The sequence below is a fragment of the Labeo rohita genome, chromosome 20, assembly GCF_022985175.1.
Source record: "Labeo rohita strain BAU-BD-2019 chromosome 20, IGBB_LRoh.1.0, whole genome shotgun sequence".
NCBI lineage: Eukaryota > Metazoa > Chordata > Actinopteri > Cypriniformes > Cyprinidae > Labeo > Labeo rohita.
Genome location: NC_066888.1, coordinates 15,384,861 through 15,407,984, shown reverse-complemented (window position 1 = coordinate 15,407,984; position 23,124 = coordinate 15,384,861). Strand labels below are relative to the sequence as shown.

Genomic DNA, 23,124 nt, shown 5'->3' with positions numbered 1-23,124 from the left:
GTCAACAGTCTCTCCGGCCCACAGCGGCGTGCAGAAAGAGAATCCCACTCGGAGCGCTGAATTAATGCAATTACCGTCACGTTCGGATCATTGCTTTTTAAACTCCTTCTTCGTGGGAGTTCTGTTTTAAGCTGAATCGGGGGATTCATGTGTGTAGTTATTAATGGCTGACGTGTGTCTGTCGGATTTTCAAACTTCCTCCTGGCGGCGTCAGCTCTGAGCGAGCAGTAAACACACAGCACAGCTGCTGTTTTGATACTGTCAGCCTCGCTCGCACATAGTAAACCTCCGTTCTGCTCTCTTTCTCATTGATCATTTTCTCAATGTACACTACAGTTCAAAAGTGGTGGGTCACCAAATGAATTAATACTTTAACATAGCAAGGATACATTAAATTGATAAAGTGACAATAAAGAAAGAGTTTTGTTTCGTATAAATGCTGTTCTAAGAAAACGTATCACCACAAAATATTAAGCAACACAGCTGTTTTTAATTTCGATAATAATAAGTGTTTCTTGAGCACTAAATCAGCATATTAGATTGATTTCTGAAAGATCATGTGACAATGAAGACTGGAGTCATGATGCTGGAAATCCAGCTTTGTCATGTAATAATAATTTCATAATATTATCTGTATTTTGTATCAAATATACAGTTGTAGTCAAAAGTTTACATAACAATCTGCAAAATGTTAATTATTTTTCTAAAATAAGAGGGATCATGCAAAAAGTCCCTTGTTTGCCCTGAACAGTTAAACTGCCTGCAGTTGTTCAGAAAATTCCTTTAGGACCCATAAATGATGTGCTTTTTCAGCATTTTTCTGTATTTGAACTAACAATGACTGTATGATTTTGAGATCCATCTTTTCTCACTGAGGACAACTGAGGGACTCATATGCAACTATTACAGAAGGTTCAAACGGTCACTGATGCTCTAGAAGGACAAAACGATGCATTAAAGGAGATGTCCACTTCCAAAACAAAGATTCACATATAATTTACTCACCCCCTTGTCATTCAAGATGTTCATGTCTTTCTTTCTTCAGTTGTAAAGAAATTATGTTTTTTGAGGAAAACATTTCAGCATTTTTCTCCATATAATGGACTGATATGGTGCCCCGATTTTGAACTTCCAAAATGCAGTTTAAATGCAGCTTCAAATGATCCCAAATGCGGTTGTAAACGATTCCAGCCAAGAAAGAAGGGTCTTATGTAGCATAACGATCGGTTATTTAAAAATAATACAATTTATGTACTTTTTAATGCCAAACGCTCATCTTGTCTTACTCTGCCTGGACTGTTTTTGTTCCGGTTCATGACAGGTAGGGTATGTCGAAAAACTCCCATCTCATGTTCTCCCTCAACTTCAAAATCGTCCTATATCGCTGTTTTACCTTTTTTGTTAAGGGTGTTTGATCTTCTTTTCATGTTCACTGGATGATTTTGAAATGATTATTGAAGTTGAGGGAGAAAATACGATTGGAGTCAGAATACACAGAGTTCAGCGAGAGAAAGGCAAGACAAGTGTTCGAGAAGTATTTAAATTTTAATGAAAATAACCCATCACATCGCTAGATCAGACCCTTCTTCCTCCGCTGGGAATGTTTACAACCGAATTTGGAATCGTTTGAAGTCTCATTTAAACTGCATTTTGGAAGTTCAAAATCGAGGCACCATACCAGTCCATTATACGGACAAAAATGTTTTCCCCAAAAAACATAATTTCTTTACGACTGAAGAAAGAAAGACATGAACATCTTGGATGACAAGGGGGAGAGTCCCTTATATGTGAATCTTTGTTTTGGAAGTGGACTTCTCCTTTAAGAGCCTGGGAGTGAAAACTTTTTGACTTTAAAGATCAGAGTAAATTTAATTTTCTCATTTTGTCTTTTGGGAAACATGCAAGCATCTTCTGTAGCCTCTGAAGGGCAGTACTGAATGGGGGAAAAAGTTATTTAGGCAAAAATGTACATATCTCATTTTGTTTAAAAGTTTACACCCCTGGTTCTTAATGCACCATGTTTCCTTTTGGAGCATCAGTGAGTGTTTGAATCTTCTGTAATAGTTGCATATGAGTCCCTCAGTTGACCTCAGTGTGAAAAGATGGATCTCAAAATCATACAGTCATTACTGGAAAGGGTTCAAATACACAAAAATGCTGAAAAACCACATAATTTGTTGGACCTGAAGGATTTTTCTGAAGAACAGCAGGCAGTTTAACTGTTCAGGACAAACAAGGGACTCATGAACAACTGTCACTAAACAAACAAACACAGCTGTGGATCATTCAGGTAACAACACAGTATTAAGAAACTTTGGAACGGGGTCATTTTTATAAATTCAACTATTATTCTCCTGTGGACTATATGTAAATGTATTTTATGAGAAATATCCTATTCAGGTCCAGTACTAAATAAAAAATAACATGCATTTTGTATAATCCCTCTTATTTTGGTAAAATAATTAACATTTTGCAGTCTTGAAAAAAATGCTGCCTTTGTAAGCATAAGAGACCGCTTATATGAATGGTGTATGAACAGTTGATATCAGTTGTTCTGAAACAACTGGTAATTTAGGATCACTGTTGGCATTTTGTATTAATCAGTGTTGCTTAATTATTTAATTTAATGTCCATTATAGTCATTATAAACCGTTTTCTGTGTAGAAATGTTTGTTGGTAACACTTTAACTATGTCAAGAGAAAAATAGAAACTAGCCGTACCTGTTTGAATAACAATGAGAGGCGAAATGCAGTTTCATGTATTTTCTTTTCAGATAAAGCTGGTAAGTGTCATGGTTTACTCAGCTGTTGCTCTTTTTATTTACAGAGCACATCGTCTGAAGCCATTTGTTATTTTTCTTTCCTGTTTCTGTGGCAGGTATTTACCACAAAGTTGTTTGCCATTGTGAAACTATGCTGTTTCAATTTACGGCAAGCTTGGTTTCACCGTTTGAGCATGTTGCCTTGCAGTTTTTAGGTTTGTGTGTGTATATGCACATTCTTACAGTACATGTACAAGTTTGATATTATTTTAAATGAATGTGTTCCACCACACTGGTCCAAAATTTCCCTATAAAAACCACTTGTGTCTTATAAAAATTAAATAGCACAATTATTTCAGCTAATAAAAGGTCTAGTCTAAAATGCTGAGGTAGAAATCATGCATTTACATGTCCAATCGGGTCACACCTGCACAGATTACTTGCTTTAAAAATGAATGTCTGTCATCATCTACCCATCCTTATGTCTCTCCAAACCGGTATGACTTTTCCTGTGGAGGAAGTTGCAAATGTGTGTAGAAATGACTATGTATTATTGCAACTTAAAATAACTGTTTTCCATTTGAATATATTAAAAATGTAATTTATTCCTGTGATGGCAAAGCTGATTTTTTTTTAGCCATTACTCCAGTCTTTAGAGTCACATGATCTTTCAGAAATCATTCTAATATGTGAATTTGCTGCTTAATATTTTTTTAAAACAGCAATACATTTGCTCATGATTGATTGATGAACACCAAGTTCAAAAGAACAGCATTTATGTAAAAATTTAAATCTTTTGTAATATTATACATGTCTCTACAGTCACTTTTGATTAATGTAATGCATCCTTGTTGAACAGAAGTATTAATTTCTTTCCGCCCATATAAGTCTAAAGCTCAGTGCATCTCCTCTTGGAGATTTCAGTGGATGACTCGTCCTGTGTGTGTGGTGTGTGTGTTTGTTCTGTGGTTAAATTTGGATCTGTCATCCCTGTCAGAATATTCATGCCTGCAGCTGCTGAGTCACATGTGCACTGCAACTGGAGAACCCTGGAGAACGGCAGACCACTATCACTCTGTTTTTCCGTCTTTCAGACTTGTTTGGTTACTTTCACTGTGCTTCGCACACTCATTCATGTAACTGTGCTTTATTCTGCAACTCATTCATTCTCACTTTCTCCATGTGCCAGACTTCTCTCTCCTCTTCTCATCTCCTCTGCTTTATTCTTCGAGTGGGAGTTGAAACCAATAGGAAGTTTAGAGTTTAGATCGAAGTGAGGCTGACTCAGTTTGTCCTGTTTGATAGAGCAGTTCGGCTCAACATACAGCTCATACTGTGCTGACTCATAGAAGATAGAACCGTTAGGTCCAACAGGTGGCTCACTACCATTAGAGCTTTTAGGTCCAACTGATAGCCCTCATAGATTCCACATCATAGGAAGCATATATGTTTAATCTGAAAGACACTGCAACCGATACAGGAGATAAGTCTACATCTGTCGCGTTGTAAGTCACAGGTGACGAGGGAAATTTACTCACCAAGCTTCGCACACAACCTGCACAAGGTGTTTTCTGTTTTTTTTTTTTTTTTTTTTTTTTTTTTTTTTTTTTTTTTTACTTTATTTCTATGCATTGTTTATGGATATAAAGCCCAAGAGATGTGATTGTTACAATGACACATGCATATTACAAATTAAACAACAGTCATTTGCACTTTTATGGATTTTAACCTTCACAAATTATATTATTTTATTATATTATGTAAGAACCTATATTTGCATTTAATTGTACATGCTATGTTTTCATTTATATTTAAATGCATATTTTATATTTGTATATTTATATATACTACCAGACAAAAGTTTGAAATCTTTAAGATTTTTTGAAAGTTTTAAAATAAAGTCTCTTAGTTGTTTGATCAAAAGTGTCACACGATCCTTCAGAAATTATTCTAATATGCTGATTTGCTGCTTAAGAAACATTACTTATCATTATTTGTTAAAAACGGTTGTACTGCTTAATATATTTGTGGAAACAGCAATAATAATAATAATAATAGCTATCATTATTATTATTATTATTATTATTATTATTATTATTTTAATTTTTGTTATTAATTGTAATTAATATAATACATTTATTATTATTAATTAATTAATATTATATACGTGTGTGTGTGTGTGTGTGTATATATATATATATATATATATATAAGTAAATTTTAATATTTTTTTACAGTTGTTTGATTCAAAGGTTTTTTTGTAAAAGTTAAAAAAAAATTGTAACAATGTAATAGTTTTACTTTTTAGCAATTTAATGCATCTTGCTGAGTAAAAATATTAATTAGTTAATTATAAAATATCATAAATATTTGTCAGCAGTAATAAGCAGTAATAATAATTATAATTCATTATAGTTTATATAATTAATTATATTATTAATAATTAATTTTAATGTAATTACAATTAATTATATTAATATAATATACTATTTTTTAATATAGTTGCTATTAATATAATTAAGTAATTTATTTATATATATAATATATATATATATATATATATATATATAATTATTAAAAGTATTCATTTCTTTCAAAAAAATCTTTCATTAAAAAATCTTATCAACATTTCTCATTATTTGTTAAAAACAGTTGTGCTGCTTAATATATTTGTGGAAACAGCAATAATAGTTAATATAATTGATTATATTATTAGTAATTAATTTATAATTCATAGTAATTTTATGTATTTTTTGCAATTCTTTGATGAATTAAAAGTTGAAAAGGTTTTTGTAAAAGATTTTTTTAAATGTAACAATGTAATAGTTTTACTTTCACTTGTTATCAATTTAATGCATCCTTGCTGATTAATAGTATTAATTAATTAATTAATTAAAGGTATTTATTTCTTTCAAAAAATCTTACTGACCCTAAACGTTTAAATAGAAGTATATTTATATTATATATTTGAAAAGTATTTTTTACATGATTTTTAACATTTCGTTACATTCATTTGACATTTTGTCTGCCAGTGTTAACTTCTACAGAAATCCCCAGGCCAGTATGCGGGGTGCAGTGTACACTAGCAGTCACCATGGGAATTGGAAACAGCTTGTGCGGTGTCACTGGATCTCTGTTTGCAACTCTCTCCCTCTCTTTCTCACACTCTTAACTCTTCTAGCATTATTTATGTGCTGATGTGCCACTGTCTGCAGAAATCTCCAGTACGCCTTATCAATGCTCAGCTGCTCCGAAGCCTTAAGCTCCGAGTGCTTGAGCGCCACTCTCTCCAGGAAACGACAAACAGGCAATCAGTGACCTGAGTGAAGCAGGCAGGAGTGTCTTTACTGCCTGCAAAACAGCCACTCCAAGTGCTGCAGTGAATGTGGGCCAGGCACAGCCTCAGGCAATTACACCGACACACACTCATATATACATTAAGTACACGGACACACTGTCACAAGCACAAATTAAAATGGTTTCACGTTACAATAGGACTAAGGAAACCTGCGCGGGAGGGCAGGGGTGTCACTGGCCTGAGTCGGTACGGATGAGTCATATGCAGTGTGCTATGTCAATATTGATGCTCGGTCTAAATATAACCTACACACCATACCACAAAAGTTAGTAAAGCGCATACACACACGCACAAGTGCCGCCCAGCCTGGAAAATGTGTTTTGTTGTGTCTTTTCTTTTTCCGATTTCCCCAATCTGCCAGAATGACGCTGTTGAATGCTTTCCTGCATATTTTAGAGTATAGAAAAAATTTCCAGGGAAAATGTTGCTGTGAATGTTTCATGCCGTATTTACCCTCAAACATTTATGTGAATGATTCAAAAATGCCCGTCTGCATATGTGTGCCAGCACAAGTCAGATTTACACAAGTGTCAGTGTTTTTTTCTCCGCTCCGTAAGTGCGTCATTGGATGCTCTGTCGAGGCTTATCCCAGGTGAACATACCACAGCTATGTTGTCAAAACCGCCGGAGTCAGAGAAACGGTTTTGAGTTAGATTGAAAAAACAAAAGAGACGTTCCTGTACCTTGGCAAGTTCATTTTCGGATTCCTTAGATTTGCAGCCAACCATAACTTGCAGAAAAATGTGAATGTTTTTGACCTCTCTCCCGTTCTTTTTCTCCATTACTCCATATTGAATTGCTGTGCTGGACAGCGGTAATTTAAAACAATGTCGGCGGAGAGCCTGAATGAACTGTGTCTCAGGCATGCTAGATACTAAACTTCCTGCCAAGGTCAATTTGGTTCCCCCTCTGCTGTTTTTTTCCTAGTTTCTGGATGGGAAAAAGTGACTTGAGTCCACAAGAGTGGAAGGTATTTAAAACAATCAGCGGATTCCTGGTAAGTGGCTGAGATCATTGTTTTAGAGAGAGATGGTGAGTAGAAAGAGATTTTCAGATCGAGGGTAGCGAGGGTGAACCCTGTGTGGCAAATCATTTTCCGTTTGCCAGAGCAACTCAGCAGGCAGAGTGCAGTCGGAGGGAAGGCTGGCTCTGGCAAAGGTCAGAATTCTTCCCAGACGGATTTATTTGTATTGCTTTGCACTTCAGAACGAAGTACAAAACATTCCCATTGTGTGCGTGGAGGTTGTTTTACACCGCAGCCTATTGGAAACATCTGTGGATGATGAGCGCTTGTATGAATAATCATGAATAAATAATAATCCTTCAGCAGAGGTCAGCGCAAACAAGTCAGCGGTGTTTAACACCGTGATGGATGGATTAACCTCTGGCTCTATGGCTTTCATCGCTGGTTTTGGTTTTAATAATCGCATGTGTGTATGAAAACATTTAAATATTCAAAATATATTTTTCTTGGATGTATTACTTAAAGGAGAAGTCCACTTCCAGAGAAAGAATTGACAGATAATGTATTCACCCCCTTGTCATCCAAGATGTTCATGTCTTTCTTTCTTCAGTCGTAAAGAATTTTATTTTTTTTTCTCCATATAATGGACTGATATGGTGCCCCAAGTTTGAACTTCCAAAATGCAGTTTCAAACAATCCCAAATGCGGTTGTAAACAATCCCAGAAGTAGAAGGGTTTTATCTAGCGAAACGATTGGTTATGTTCATTTAAAAAATACAATTTATATGCTTTTTAATGTCAAATGCTTATCTTGTCTCGCTCTGCCTGAACTGTTTTTTTTTTTTTGGTTTCTGACAGTTAGGGTATGTCAATAAACTCCCATCTCATGTTCTCCCTCAACTTCAAAATCATCCTACAGCGCTGTTTTACCATTTTTATTAAGGGTGTTTGATCTTCCTTGCATGTTCACTTTGCAAAGACTGGGTCGGTACTTCTGCAGCAATGTAGGATGATTTTGAAATTATTTTTGAAGTTGAGGGAGAAAATACGATACCCTAACTGTCTTGAGTCAGAATACACAGATTTCAGACAGAGCAAAAAAGATGAGCGTTTGAGATTAAAAAGTATTTAAATTGTATGTTTTAATGAAAATAACTGATTGTTTCGCTAGATAAGATCCTTCTTCCTCGACTGGGATCGTTTACAACTGCATTTGAGATCGTTTGAAGCTGCATTTAAACTGCATTTTGGAAGTTCAAAATCCTGCACCATTTCAGTCCATTATATGGAGAAAAATCCTGAAATGTTTTCCTCAAAAAACATATTTTTTTTACGACTGAAGAATGAAAGTCATGAACATCTTGCATGACAATGGGGTGAGGACATTATCTGTACATTTTTGTTCTTGAAGTGGCAGATGTCTTCTGTGGTTTGTAAACAGTGACTACCTACTGTAAAAAATGATTTTTCAAACTTCTTAATTTCACATTTGGTAACACTTTACAATAAGGTTCCATGTTAGTTAATGTGTTAATTTACATGAATGAACAATGAACAATTGATTACATTTATTAATCTTTGTTAATGTTAATAAAAATACAGTCATTCATTGTTGATGTTGGTTAACAATGCGTTTGATTTTAATAATGCATTAGTAAATGTTGAAATTAACATGAACATTAATAAATGCTGTAGAAGTATTGTTTAATCTTAGTTCATGTTAACCAAAAAGTAGGTAACTAATGGACCTTATTGTTAAGTGTTGCCTCACTTTTTAATTCAATGTGTTACTTGCCATTTCTGTTATTCTTTATGAAATTTACTAGTGATTTCTGAGTGAAGATTGTTTCCACACCAGTGTGTTTGCAGTTTAACACCTCAGATCTGGGGGGAAAACCATGTTTTGTTTTTTTTGTGTTTTTTTTTCTTTCTTTTTTGTAAGTGTATAGCAGTTTGCTGTTTTGTTCTTGTTGTATTTTTATTAGTTTCATACTGATATTTTTAGCTAATGAACCTAAATGAGCCAGTATTCTTTAGCTGATGAAGTTCAGCCTGAACAGGGACTTAATACTTAATTAAACACATATATTTTTATCATATGTACATTTGTTGATTCAGTTAAATCTGTTGATTGATGTTTTTTTTGTTTTTGTTTTTTTTGTCAATTAAAACAATGGAAAAATAACAATTTTTTTAACTTTTTAAAATTTAATAGTATATGAACTATAACATGAACTAAGAATGAATAATTCTTCTACAGCATTTATTCATCTTAATTTATATTCATTTTAGCATTTACTGTATTATTACAATCACAAGTTGTGTTTGTTAACATTATTTAATGCACCATGAACTAACATGAACAACTGTTTTTATTAACTAATTATACTAATAATTAGCCTATTGTTCATTGTTTATGTTAGTTAATACATTAACTAATGCCTAAATGTAAAGTGTTACCCATTCTTATATAATTTTATATTTTATGTAATATCACATTATATTATTTGTAATTATTTTGTAATTTATTATGTATTATTTTGTTTTTTGCTCATCATTTTTATAAATCAATAATAAAATAGATTTAACAATTATTCACATTAAAAGATTTTTAACTTTGATTAAGGACTTTAATGATAATAATTATAATAAATATTATTAAGAGGTTTGTTTCATGTGATTTTTGTATATATATGTGGTAACACTGTAAGTTCATTAGTTAACATTAGTTAACAACATTAGTTAACATTAACTAAGAATGAACAATACTTCTACAAAATGTATTAATCTTAGTTAATGTTAATTACAGCATTTACTAATGCATTATTAAAATCACAAGTTGTGTTTGTTAACATTAGTTAATGCACTGCGAACTAATGAACAAACAATACAAGACTGTATTTTTATTAACTAACATTAACTAGGATTAATAAATAGTGTAATTGTTTATTGTTCATTCATGTTAGTTAATACTTTAAGTAATGTTAACAAATGACACCTTATTGTAAAGTGTCACCCATTCTTATATCATTTTAGATTTTATATACTATATTTTAGATTACATATTTTGTATACCTTTTTTACTCATCATTTTTTATAAATATAATAAAATAGATTTAAAAAATAATTAATATCAGAATATTTTTAACTTTGATAAGGACTTTAAAGATAATAATTATAATAAATATTATTAAGGGGTGTGTTTCATGTCATTTATGTATATGTATGTGGTAACACTTTACAGTAAGGTTCATCTGTTAACATTAGTTAACATTAAGAATAAACAATACTTCTACAGCATTTATTAATCTTAGTTAATGTTAATTTTTCAGTGCTTACTAAAGCATTATTAAATCACAAGTTGTGTTTGTTAACAATAGTTAATGCACTGTTAACTAACATGAACAATGAACGACTGTATTTTTATTAACTAAAATGAACAGAGATTATATTATAGTGTAAATAGTGTAATTATTGTTCATTGCTCGTTCATGTTAGTTAATACATTAATTTATGTTACCCATTCTTATACAATTTTATATTTTATTTATTATATTTTAGATTTCATTATAATAAACCAATAATAAAATTGATTTAAAAAAATCATTATTTTTAAAAGATTTGTAGCTTTTGTATAAAGACTTTGAATAACTTTAATGATGATGATGATAATAATAATACATATTATTATGGGGTTTGTGCAATGTGATTTATGTATATGTTTGTGGTGACACTTTACAGTAAGGTTCATTAGTTAACATTAATTAACTACATTAGTTAACAAACTAAGATTGAACAATACTTTTACAGCATTTATTAATCTTGGTTAATGTTAATTTTTCAGTGTTTACTAATGCATTATTAATCACAAGTTGTGTTTGTTAACATTGGTTAATGTTAACTAACATGAACTAACAATGAACAACTGTATTTTTATTAAACAAAGATGAATAAATAGTGTAATAAATGTATTGTTCATTGTTCGTTTGTGTTAGTTAATACATTAACTAATTTTAACAAATGACACCTTATTGTATCCATTCTTATAATTTAATATTTTAGAATATATATTTTGTATAATATCTTTTTTGCTCATCATTTTATCATTAAAAAAAAAAAAAGTCATAAATTAGATACAAATAATAAAAATATTTAGCTTTCCTCTTCTTCTTCTTCTTAATGGTAATGATTATAATAATAAATATTATTAAGGGGTTTGTGTTATGTATTTATGTATATGTTTATTTTTATATGATGGTATATTTATGTTTATATGAATGGTGAGGATCATTTTATTTCTGTTACAAAATAAAATTTGTAATAAAGTAACGTTTTTTAATTTAGTAACAGTTTATTTGTTTAGGTCTTTTTTATCAACTTTCAGACCACACTCGCTTCATTCGTTTTAGAATTTCATTGTTTTTATCACATTATGATTTCGATACACATCAGCGACTGTTAACTTGGTAGCAGCAACCTTAAAAACAACAGTTTATTGTCTGAAAGGCATTTTACGTTCTCTGGAGTAAATTAGTGATTTGTGGGGCACTGAGGTGTGAATGAATAAAAACAAGCATGATATGTGGTTTTAGTCTTTGTGCAGCTGGAGGTGTATAAGTGTGTGTGCATCCTGTGAGACTCACACAGGTGGTGAGGGGGAGGGGTAAGAGGTGGGCGTGGAGCAGCAGGGGTGGCGTGACCACTTCCTGTCTCAAATGTACAGTAAATCAATCGTGTCTTTACCAAATCAACACCGTGCACCGGTGGTGGCTTTACGCTGCCTGGCAAAAACCTCTTATTGGTTGAGCTCTTGCAGTGTGGCTTGCAGTACAAGACTGCTTCTCTTTGTTCTGCCTTTATTTGCGTAGAGATGTTTTCGTGGTGTCTTTAGAGAGAACGATAACAGCAGTACAGCATTTATGACAGAAAAAAATATTACAGCGAAGGCTAGAAACCTTACACGAGCACAACAACACAAACACATACATTCAACATATTTTTGTGGTAAACAAAACCCTAAGGTCAAAGGAAATGATGCCTGGGCCGAATGGGAAAAGCTTAAACGTGGTATTTAAGAGTTGGCTGTCGTATAGTTGAGTTTGACGTATGGAATGCTGCATTGACTCGCCTGAGGTGGGACGTTTGACGTGGGTGTGCGCAGGACAGAATTACAGTTTGTTAACCTGAGAGTGCAATGATCATGACCACAGACCTCAAAAGCTTTGAATGTTCTATATACACTATAATACTGCTGGTAAGAATGCATTGATCCATAAATAGATCTCTCTCTGCACGGTGGCCAGAGTCAAGCTCGATTTGTCAGGTAGATGATAGAGAAGCCGGTCCACCCACCGTTAGGTACGGACAGATTTATGTGCCTGCCGCTCTGTGCTGCAGTCAATAGCTGTGACCTTAACTTACAGTCAACAGGTTTAAGTGCCAAAGGTCAATGAGTCCAAGACCCGGTCGTTCCTATGAAGAGTGCCTTGAAAGAAAACATGCTGCTGCATTTAATTGTTTAGTTAAGACTCTACAATAATTTTTAGATTGCTGTAAGTGTTACAGGTGCTATATTTGACTTTATTTATATGCTTAGAAAATGTTTATGTGGACATTTCTAAAGAAAAAATGTCTATGGATTTGAACTGTGTGATATTTATGATAATTTATTTTCTTAAATGGTAACTAATAAGTCAGCAATCATCATAATAGGCTAGTTGAAATAAAGTAAATAAAAATTGGACTATGTCCTATGGTGTGACATAGCTAAAATGTAGAAAAAACTTAATATGCAAATAACATGAGAAAAATGTATCTTCATTCTTACAGTTAAAAATAGCATGAGAGAGGTTTATCTTCAGTGTTAGAGTTTTTTTTTCTTTCTTTTTTTCACATTTTTTCAGTCACATTGATACGTGAACTACCCAATAATAAAATAACACATTTAAGTATTAAATGTTATTTTTAAATGAACAGTGTTAATATTAATTAGTATTATTATTTATTATTAATATTGTGTGTATTTTTTTTTTTTTTTTTTTTTTTTTTTTTTTTTCAAATCATTGGTCATTTGAAAAAAATGGTTTTGGTTAGAGGATTTGTTTTAAAAAACAAACAAAAAAGCAACATTGGTAACACTTTACAATAATTTGTTAACATTAGTTAATGTGTTAACTAATATGAACAAACAATGGACGATACATTTATTACGCTATTTATTAATCTTTGTTAATGTTGGTTATTAAAAAATAGGGTCGTTCATTGTTTGTTCATGTTAGTTCACAGTGCATTAACTAATGTTAACAAACACAACTTGTGATTTTAATGTTGCATTAGTAAATGCTGAAATGAACTAACTAAGATTAATAAATGCTGTAGAAGTATTGTTTATTCTTAGTTCATGTTAACTAATGTAGTTAAGTAATGTTAACTAATGAACCTTATTGTAAAAAGTTACTGCAAGATTATTAATCTGAAACAGATTCAGCAGATCTCACAATTTTTTGGATACTCTGGATTTATTTTGTCATGAATGTGGCTTGTATTTTTATTTTAAAAACTTAAGGCAACACTGTACATTAAGGTTTATTAGTTAACATTAGTTAACTGCATTAGTTAACATGAACTACGAATAAACAATAGTTCTACAGTATTTATTATTCTTAGTTAATGTTAATTTCAGCATTTACTAATGCTTTATTACAGTCAAAAGTTGTTTGTTAACATTAGTTAATGCACTGTCAACTAACTTGAACAAACAATGAACGACTGTTTTTATTACCTAACATTAACAAAGATTAAATAGTGTAATAAATGTATTGTTCATTTGTTTATTCATGTTAGTTAATACATTGACTAATGTTAACAAATGACCAAATCTAAATCTTACCAAATTGTATTTTAGGTTATAGTCTTTTTATGTTCTCAATTATTTGAAGAGTTTATTTGCAAAAACAGATAACTTTTTCAAAAAGTCATGTTTTTTTTTTTATTATGTTATCATGTTTTTATTGTGTTAGCTGTATTTTTTAGTTGCTTTTACTTTTTTACTAACAGTTTGATTGAGATTAATTGGAATGCACAATGAAAAAACATGTTTTTTGAAAAGTGTTAAAAAAGGAGTCTGTTTTTGCAAATTAACTCTTAATTTGTGGTTTTTGTTCTGTTTGGGTTCTGATGCAGGTGTTTGTATTATATTTTATGTGTTTTATATGTGTTTTTAAGAATATTTGTATTACATGTATTTGTACAGTTTGATGCAGGGAGTGAAACGGTTATTTGCAGATGCAGAGAAACGATAACTAGTCAGGGTTGTTTGTCTTCTCAAATAGACATAGACGGGGAAGGTCTTGCAAAACAGGACTCCACCTTTGCTATAGGCAAATGCTTACAGCAATTACTAAGTTTAAAAAACTGGAAAAAGAAGCCAAAAATGTGGGGTGTTGTAACCTTTCGACCTCTCAGACTAGCTGTCTGACACATGCCTACATCTACGTGGTTTTTAACATTTAAAAATGTTTCCATTTAAGCATGTGTTAAGAAAAAGAAACAAACATGTATTATCATATCAATCTAATGACCTTTTCACTCAACCAGATTTCACTGATTTTCTGTTTTTATAATAAATTGACTAATTTTATATATTTTAAACATATATAATGGAACTTTACATGGTTTTAAGTTTAGATGATTGTTTTTAAATATTTTTCTTATTATTAACCATTATGACTTTTACAATACAACCAATGCAAGTTTATTATATGTGACTCTGAACCACAAAACCAGTCTTAAGTAGCACAGGTTTATTGATAGAAATAGCCAAAAATACATTGTATGGGTCAAAATTATCGATTTTTCTTTTATGCCAAAAATCATTAGGATATTAAGTAAAGATCATGTTCCATTAAGATATTTTGTAAATTTCCTATCACAAATATTAAAAACCTAATTTTTGATTAGTAAAATGCATTGCTAAGAGCTTCATTTGGACAACTTTAAAGGCAATTTTCTAGTTTAATCTTTGTTAAAACCTCTTAAGTTGACCAAAAAATGTAAAGAAAGAAAGAAAGAACAAGAGAGAAGTCTTGTATATCTGATATAATTAGTGCAAAAATCAAGAATTGTTCAAGTTTTTCATGCCTTTTTCTAAATTTAATGTCATAGATGGTGATGAATGCATGCACAGGTGAAATAAACCACTTGTACTGTTTATTAAAGTTTAAAAACGATGTTAGCTGGCTGAGAACTAAACGTAGTTTGACGTTCATTAACCTACATTAAAATTCATAGCAAGTTAATCAGTTTCCAACACCGGATCAAATGACTGCCAAATTAGGTTTAAAATATTTCAAGTCTACAAATCATCGCTTTGTCATCGTTTTGTAAACTGTAATTCACAAGTGTTTCTGTTGTCGTTCTGGCAGAAGATCATTACATCATTCGTTTAGAACAAGCGTGATCTAAAACAGGTGCCTAGACCTGTCAGTTTTGCCTGAAAAGATGTAGACCGTCATTTGTTGTTGTGATTATCTGAGAAAGATATGATGCATGATAATAAGAAATTCACTGTTCATTACAGGAAAGGAAGTATGGCTGAGGTTTACAGTCAATGAAGTCGGAGGGGTGTGCGTTAGCGTGACAGAGGTGGAGCTTACTCCACACACAGAGAGACGTTCCTCTGTTAGGAGGCCTGTGCTGTCGACCCCGAAAACCCAGCCGAAAACTGTTGCTGGCGCTGCACCACAACATGCGTCTCAATCCCACAGTCACGCAGGAGCATCTCAGCGCATGCTAACACTCGGAGCTGTCATTGTCACCTCCTGTCAGAGCAGTCAAACAATGGAAAAGACCACCGTGAGTGATCAAATTTGAGTTGAATTTCATGGTTTTTGCTTGTACACCTCAATGCATACGCAAAAAAGATGCATAAAAGTCTCGCCAGGTTTAGGATTGCTATCTTGTATGTTGGACGTGTTTGCAAGACATTGTCAGATTTTTATATAGACCCAGAAGATCATGGAAGTGGATCACGTTCACACCGGTATCAGGTCAGTTGTGGGGCGGGTAAATGTTTGACAGGTGTCCTCAAACATCCCTGCAAACGTCCGGTGGTTCCCTTTGAGAGCTTGAATGAAGCAACCTGCAATCTTGCAAAAGATCTCCATTAAACATTGCATATCAAGTGTTTAGTTTCAGTTAGGAAGTCTGCCATTTTGAAGAGAAGGCACTTCGGGTGTAAAATCGCAGTAATAACAAATGGATTCGTTAGAAGTTTTGTTTTTCTACTTGAGTTCACGTACTTCCATTTCTGAAGTGTCTTGCAAAGGAAATAAAACTTCCTTTTCACAGTTTCCTCTCCAGGTGCTGCAAATATCAGCCTTATAAATAAATATCGAGCCACAAAGTGACTGCAATATTAACTCGATATAGAAAAACAACTTTCAGTGTAGCTGAATTCTCGCCAGAAGGTTCAAGCTAATAATGAGAGCATCATAGTACCTTGTCGGATCCATTTTCTCTTTCTTTCCAAGTCATACGTTCCACGATGAAGCGGATTTCACTGCTGTGAGGGGGAAAGATTTGATCATTCTGAAATGTGACTCTGAAATCCTCAAGTGAACAGCCTGACTTGCACCTTACGTGTATGTAAAGTCAAGCCTCGTATCCCGTTTTTATTAGAGGACTATTAAAAGGGACAATCATTAGACTCAGACTTACACGGGTAAAGCTGGTTATTCAGCCTTGAAAATTCTTAGGTATGACATGTTGATGAGCAGATTGCTCTGCATAATGAAGAAAGGCACAGGAGTTTTGCTTGAGGAGAAGAACTTATGCAGATCTCCTGATGTCAGTGTCAGCCATGCCACACCTGATTGCTTTGCTGAAATGACAAAAAGTGGCATCCAAATGTCTGGGATCACTAGTGAAAATGCTTCTGTTTTGCATTTTTCTAATTAAATACAGAAAGTTTAATTGCAAATTCTATCATCAGAATTTCATATTATCTTGGCATTTGGTTCAACCCTGACAGCAGCACTCGAACGGCATGAGCTCCACAAGTTTGTCAGTCCTGATGATGATTTGTGATGTTCCAAAGAACATCTTGTGCTTCAGTGAAAGAACACCTAAGAATTAAGGGTGTCACGATCCTCCAAATCCTCGATTCGATTACATTTTCGATTCTAAAGTCACGGTTCGATTCGATTCTCGATTTAAAAAAGAAAAATTTGAAAGCACAAGCTATGCCATTTTAAGACTTTTATGCAATATAATAATATCTGACCTTTGTTGAAATGACCACACACTACATTAACAATATAATGTAACAATAACTTATATCTTCAGTCAATTGAAACTTATACAAAATAACCTGCCATCTAATTTCTCTTTTGTAACTGCAGTTTTCTTCACAGATGAACACGGTTCACCGTAGCGGTGAGATTTCTACTTGGGATTTCGTAGCGCGGTTCTAGCACGCTAATTAAATGCCTAAAACCGGAGTTTTCTACTACTGAATAAGGTCGCATGTCCGCGGCTATAAATACTCCTACCGCGCTTGTAATTGCCTTTGCACGTGTTGAGTTACTTGGAAGTTTTATTCCAAATGAAGACGGGAGAGTAGTTTGTGTTACACTTGTCGGTTTAACAGATAAATCTATGTTTTTGTGGTGCCTGCGGAGATGCCCTGCCATGTTAGTCGTGCTGCCGGTGGAATAATGTGATATACGGCATTTGGAGCTTGCAAACTGTGTTTTTTTTGTCGACAACACGAACGTTGTCAACATAACTCACTGAAATCCAAAATACTTCCACACCGGCGAGTGAAAGAGGAGGGGGTTCAAGTTCTGTCGACGGGTCTCCTGCGTCTGCAGTTGCCATGCTATCTTTTGGCTGTTTGTTGTAGCTGTTGATTGATGTTCAACAAAGAACATCTTGGCAGCATGCTTTCCATTTTTTGATTCGAAAGAAGCATGAATTTCCGATTTCGAAAAATCGAAATCGTGACACCCTTACTAAGAATCCATACAAAGTCACATGATCCATGTCTTTGATTAGTAACCTAGAAATAGTACATAATCATTTTAGTCATTTAGCAGCGTTGCATTTCTTTAAAGTCACAAGGAAACTAAAGCAACAACAGATATTTTCTTCTGTATTGCGAAGTGGTTTTCAAAAAAGAAAAAGTGTAGACAGGAACTAATTTTAGCCATCAGTTCTTGATTGGATTTTAAGATGTGGGCGTCGTTTGCAAGTTTGAAGGGCGGGGTTTAAGTGGACTAAACTCCACCATTCGTCACCAGATGAGGGAGGAGCTAGTTATGACACTTTGTTTTGACAAGGGAAAATTAATTTTAAAAATATGAAACGTATATGTATGAATGATCCATAACTAAGGGACAATGCACGGCTAGCAATGTTTACCGGAAGGGTAAAAATGACCGTTATTTTTGTCAGTTACGGCTCGTTGGTTTTTAGTATTCTACACGCTTCAGATCAGAACCACAGATGAAGTAGTGTGGTAAGATCACTTTAATTTGAATTAATTATAATATTTATTTGAATTAATTATCAGTCAATAGAGAGAAAGAGAAGGATGTAAGTCGTTTGTGTGTAATACGTGGGTTTGTGCGTCTTTCTTTACAAACAATGAAGCTGAGTTTAGTTGCTTCAAAAACAGCGATTTTACCACCTCGTTGCTGAGGAATATAATGTAGCGATCCAGTATTCAGGCAATTTTATTGATAAAAGTCATGAGGGGGCTTGGACAACGAGTTTCTGTGCTCCTGAATGTTTCTGTGTGTGCAACACGATCTCTGTTAGTTCAAGTGATGTGTGCATCAATGAAAGCAGCGCATTAGTGTCCACCTTATTCTTGAATGCGGAAGCAAGCCTAAATGGGCAAGACTTTTACTTCTTAATCGTGTTCTGTACACACATAATTCACTAAAATACGTGAGTGACAACCGTATTCGACAACCGCATTAGCTCCTGAAAAATACAGGTACAGGTGATAACCACACAGAGATTCTATGCAGTGTGTATGGAACCGAACTGAACAACTAGTTATTAATGATGTGTTTCAATGTGCATCAGAAAAGTATCTTCGTCTGTATGTGAGACGCAGGAAAATAACAATGAAAGAAGTCGTAACCTTAGCACATTTTGACACAGGGCTAGTTGCGCTCATGAGCACTGCAGTAAAGTGTCAGTGTTGCCAGATCTTCATAGAAAAAAAATAACAACAAACAAGTAAAAGCACAAAAAACACTAAAACACCCAAATGCTTTGTTTTATAACACCAAAACCACTTTATTAATGCCATAATGTGCCTAGCTTTGTGAGCCAAGACCAAACAACATGCTTAAAAACCTTTTTTAGATATGAGGACATGGCAACATTGCAAGACAGCGCTCTTTAAAGCAACCTCTTGAGCATAAACAAAACACAGCATTTCTATCTGCGGTAGTGTAGTTAAAATCGACAGACAAAAAGAGTGTTTAGCCAAAAAATGGCTAAATTCCAAACAGCTAAATTCTTCTTCAGGACACCAAAACGTTGCTTCGGTTACAAATGCAGGAGTGACTGTTGTTCCGTACACACATGGAACGATAATTGACGGGACTCACTTCTGTAACAGGCAGTGTGTACGTAGCCATAATTAAGATATACATTAAAATAACATGGTAAGACACACCAATTTGCAATATTTGGCAGCAAAAGGAGCCGTTTTGTACAGCTAAAAATAGCTGGACGTGGATGAGACTGGAAGCCTGACCCATAACATTTACAAATGGCTGTGCCTACTCTGATGGAAAAAAGGCGGAAATAATGGTGAATGGTGATTGAATGGTGACAGAATTGAGCATTCAGACTGACCATGGTCAATTCAACTTACATTTTCAAAATTAGATTTCCAGTCTTACTATGCAAGCTCTGATTTTACAACGCCATGGAGAACGCATGTTGGCTTTAAAGCACATAGATCAATTTTGTACATTTAAAGTTAAAAGTGCATAGTCAGTGACATGGCAAGTTTACTGTATATCCTCCATACATGGCTATCGTCTGCATCTATCCTCTGTCCTCAGAGCGTGTGCATACTGTGAAGCAGCGATCTGTCCCGTTCCCAGCGTGCTTTTCTGCATGTGCAGCATGGGGTGAAGCCAGTGAAAGAGGACATTGTTTGTGTCGTAGTGAGGCATGTTGCATGCACTTATAACTCTGAGTGGGTGAAGTTTCCCCCATCATGCACCAGGAATGCCTTTGAATGACTGGATTGTGTGGAAGGGAGAAGCAGCAGGCGTTCAACGCTTTTGTTTTTATTTTTCGCTCTCCAATCTCTGTCGCAAACTCAGAGACACTGTTGCTTAGCCTGATTAAAGGAATCACAAATTCTCATTATTTACTTAAACATGTATGACGTTCTGTTGGACACGAAAGAAGATATATTGAAGACTGTTTTGTGCGTTTAATGAAAATCAATGGGGTCCAACACAACACTGACTTTCATGATATGGTCAAAACTTTTGATGAGAAAATTTCCATTTCTGGGGCGAACTATCCCTTTAAGTAATGTAACCGAGGAACATAGCTCATTTTACGACTTTGTGTTTTGCATTAAGCCAGCCAACAAAGTGGACGGAGGAAAAAGAACATAAAGGAAAGAGTGATTTGAGTATGTTGTAATGTCATGGATTAAGATGCCTGGCACAGCTGCATCAGGGCCGAACTGTACAGTGGTGTGTTTCTCATTCTCTCCCATGTCCGAGAGCAATGACTCGTTAAAACGTGTGACTCAGAACGGCTTGTTTGTGAGCAGACCACCTCCAGAGTTTGATTCACAGGCTTCAGCTATTGATTCAAGTCTTCCGCTTGTGCCTAACAAAGAAAACAAATGGCTTTCACGTCTCTCCCTCCCTCTCATGCATTCTTTTCTCTCAAAGGGCATTGATTGATGAAACCACACAAGTGAAGGGTCCCGATGCCACGGGGGGCTCCCGGCTCTCAGTGACGTAATGTTTCTGAGGTCTGGTAGATGAACGGATCGACGCAAATATGAAAACAAAAATTTTGAGATTTACCTAAACATGTGCTCGTTTGTTTTTGTTGAGTCTCAGAGCAGAGTTTGCTCTCCGTGAGTTTTGGCACTTACGTAATGGAATTTGGCGACGTTTATAGCGAGGAAAACGTTATGTGGGAAATCGGTCGGTAAGAATTTCCAAAGATTAAATGACACAAAATTGCCTATTGATTTCAAAAAGGAGCGCGAGCGAACATTTCATCACACCCGATGAATGAATCACAATCCCACCCTTCAGCGACACCCTGAGGGGTTGGTGTGCTTTTTAATATGACAGGTGAACCTTTGAAAGTGACTGACAGTATTGACTACGTAAATGACCATTTTGTGTTGGCTTGCATAGCTTCTTTTCAGCCACTTCCTGTGGTTCTTTTATAAATCACAAATGTGACACCGGCCGCTGAGTTCATTTTACTGCCCCGTGAGAACCTCAGGCTGTGACACCATCTCCTGTTCTGGGTGTGTTTTGGTTTGAGGAGTCTCCTCTGTGTCAAAGAGCTGCATGTTGAGGCTTCCTCCAACGCTCCAAGCAGTAAGGAGAGCACGAAGTGAAAGGTCATGGAGAACGAGTGAGACAGAGAGGCTATTTTTAACCCTGCTGTATCATGTATCACCTCCTACCATGAGGGAAGATATTTCAGGATGCTCTTGGGTAACCATTTAGGCCAGGTGAAACCAGGTGCTGTTTTCGTGTAATTAACTTTCTGAAGAATGAAATCCATATCAGTGGTCGTCAAGAAGGTACAGGGTGGTCAGTGGCATGTATCTGGTCAGTGTTTCAGATATAAACGTTGTGAGTGGCAGTAGCACAGCTGCAGTCACAGATGGCATGGTACAGTAGCCTTGCAATGCTCTGAAGCTGGTGAAACATATGGGAAGTAATTGAGGAATGCTTTGCTCATGCCTGCAAGGGTATGACCAAATACATCTCGAGATGACATTGGAGGACGTGCACTCAAGTCTTCACTAGAGAGATCTCTGACCTGACAAAGGTGACACTGAATCCTTCTCACTTCTTCTCTTTTATTAGCTTTTATTATAGTGTCTCTTTTTTTCCTTTCGGTGTCTGGGAATGGCCTAATTTTCATTTTTCCCAACATGCGGCCCATTTTTCCCTATTTATGTGGTGTGTCAGATAGGCGAACAAGGCTAGTTTCTTGAAAGCTGGTTCCTCCTATATGAAGTTATTAAATATTTACACTGTTGCTCCACTTGAAAAGGAAAACATGTTCATTGAACACATGTTGACATATCATGACAATTGTGGGCATGTTTTCACATCTTATGGGGCAAGTTGTCACACTTACTAAATGAATAAAATGTAAAAATGTACATTTTGTAATAAACATGGAGATACTTGGATGTAAACAGCAGCATGGATTGCATGGTTAATGTGCTACTAAATACCAGTGTTGCCAAGTCTGCGTTTTTTATGTCCGCGGGTTGAAGCGACCCAAGTAACATCATATTTAGCCCCTGAAACACAAATTTACCAGGGCAACCCTGACAAAAAACTTGATTTTTACACTGGACCCCCCTCGAAACATGATTGGGCAATAAACATGGGCTAGACTGAAGATATCGTTCTGTAGCCGCTGTTTGAATAACTGAGGAAACGTAAGCATTATAATCAGTCACTTACAATGTTTTTATTAAATTGTTATCATGTTTAATACAAACAGTGACAACTTGCCCCGCTCCCCTACTGTATATTATGCTGCAAACTGTCCAGCATGAACCATATGTTTGTATGTGTAGCCCAAAGGGGGTCGCATTGATGAAAGCAGAGGAATCCCCAGCCTTATTGTAGCTCTTGGGTGTTTTGTGTTTCTTTTGTCTCTGTCTCTCTCTCCCTGGTGCTTTCTCACTGTCTGGACTTTGGGAAAAGGGGGACGTTTGTTTCTGGAATGCACTTCTCTTAGCCACGCTTGGCATCAGAACATCTTTGTTCGAAAGCAAA

General features: G+C 34.7%; 1 protein-coding gene across 2 annotated transcripts in view; it reads left to right on the top strand.

Moving 5' to 3' along the window:
• bach2b (BTB and CNC homology 1, basic leucine zipper transcription factor 2b) overlaps nucleotides 1-23,124 on the top strand; it is a 118,950-nt gene that overhangs the window by 5,166 nt on the left and 90,660 nt on the right. The window contains exon 2 of one of the 2 annotated variants that reach the window (XM_051138118.1): nucleotides 15,663-15,937. The exons of the other annotated variant lie outside the window; for it this stretch is intronic. Within the exon in view, the coding sequence (XP_050994075.1) occupies nucleotides 15,872-15,937 (66 nt within the window). The 5' untranslated portion in view covers nucleotides 15,663-15,871. The remainder of the gene's footprint in view (nucleotides 1-15,662; nucleotides 15,938-23,124) is intronic. 2 annotated transcript variants of the gene reach the window in all.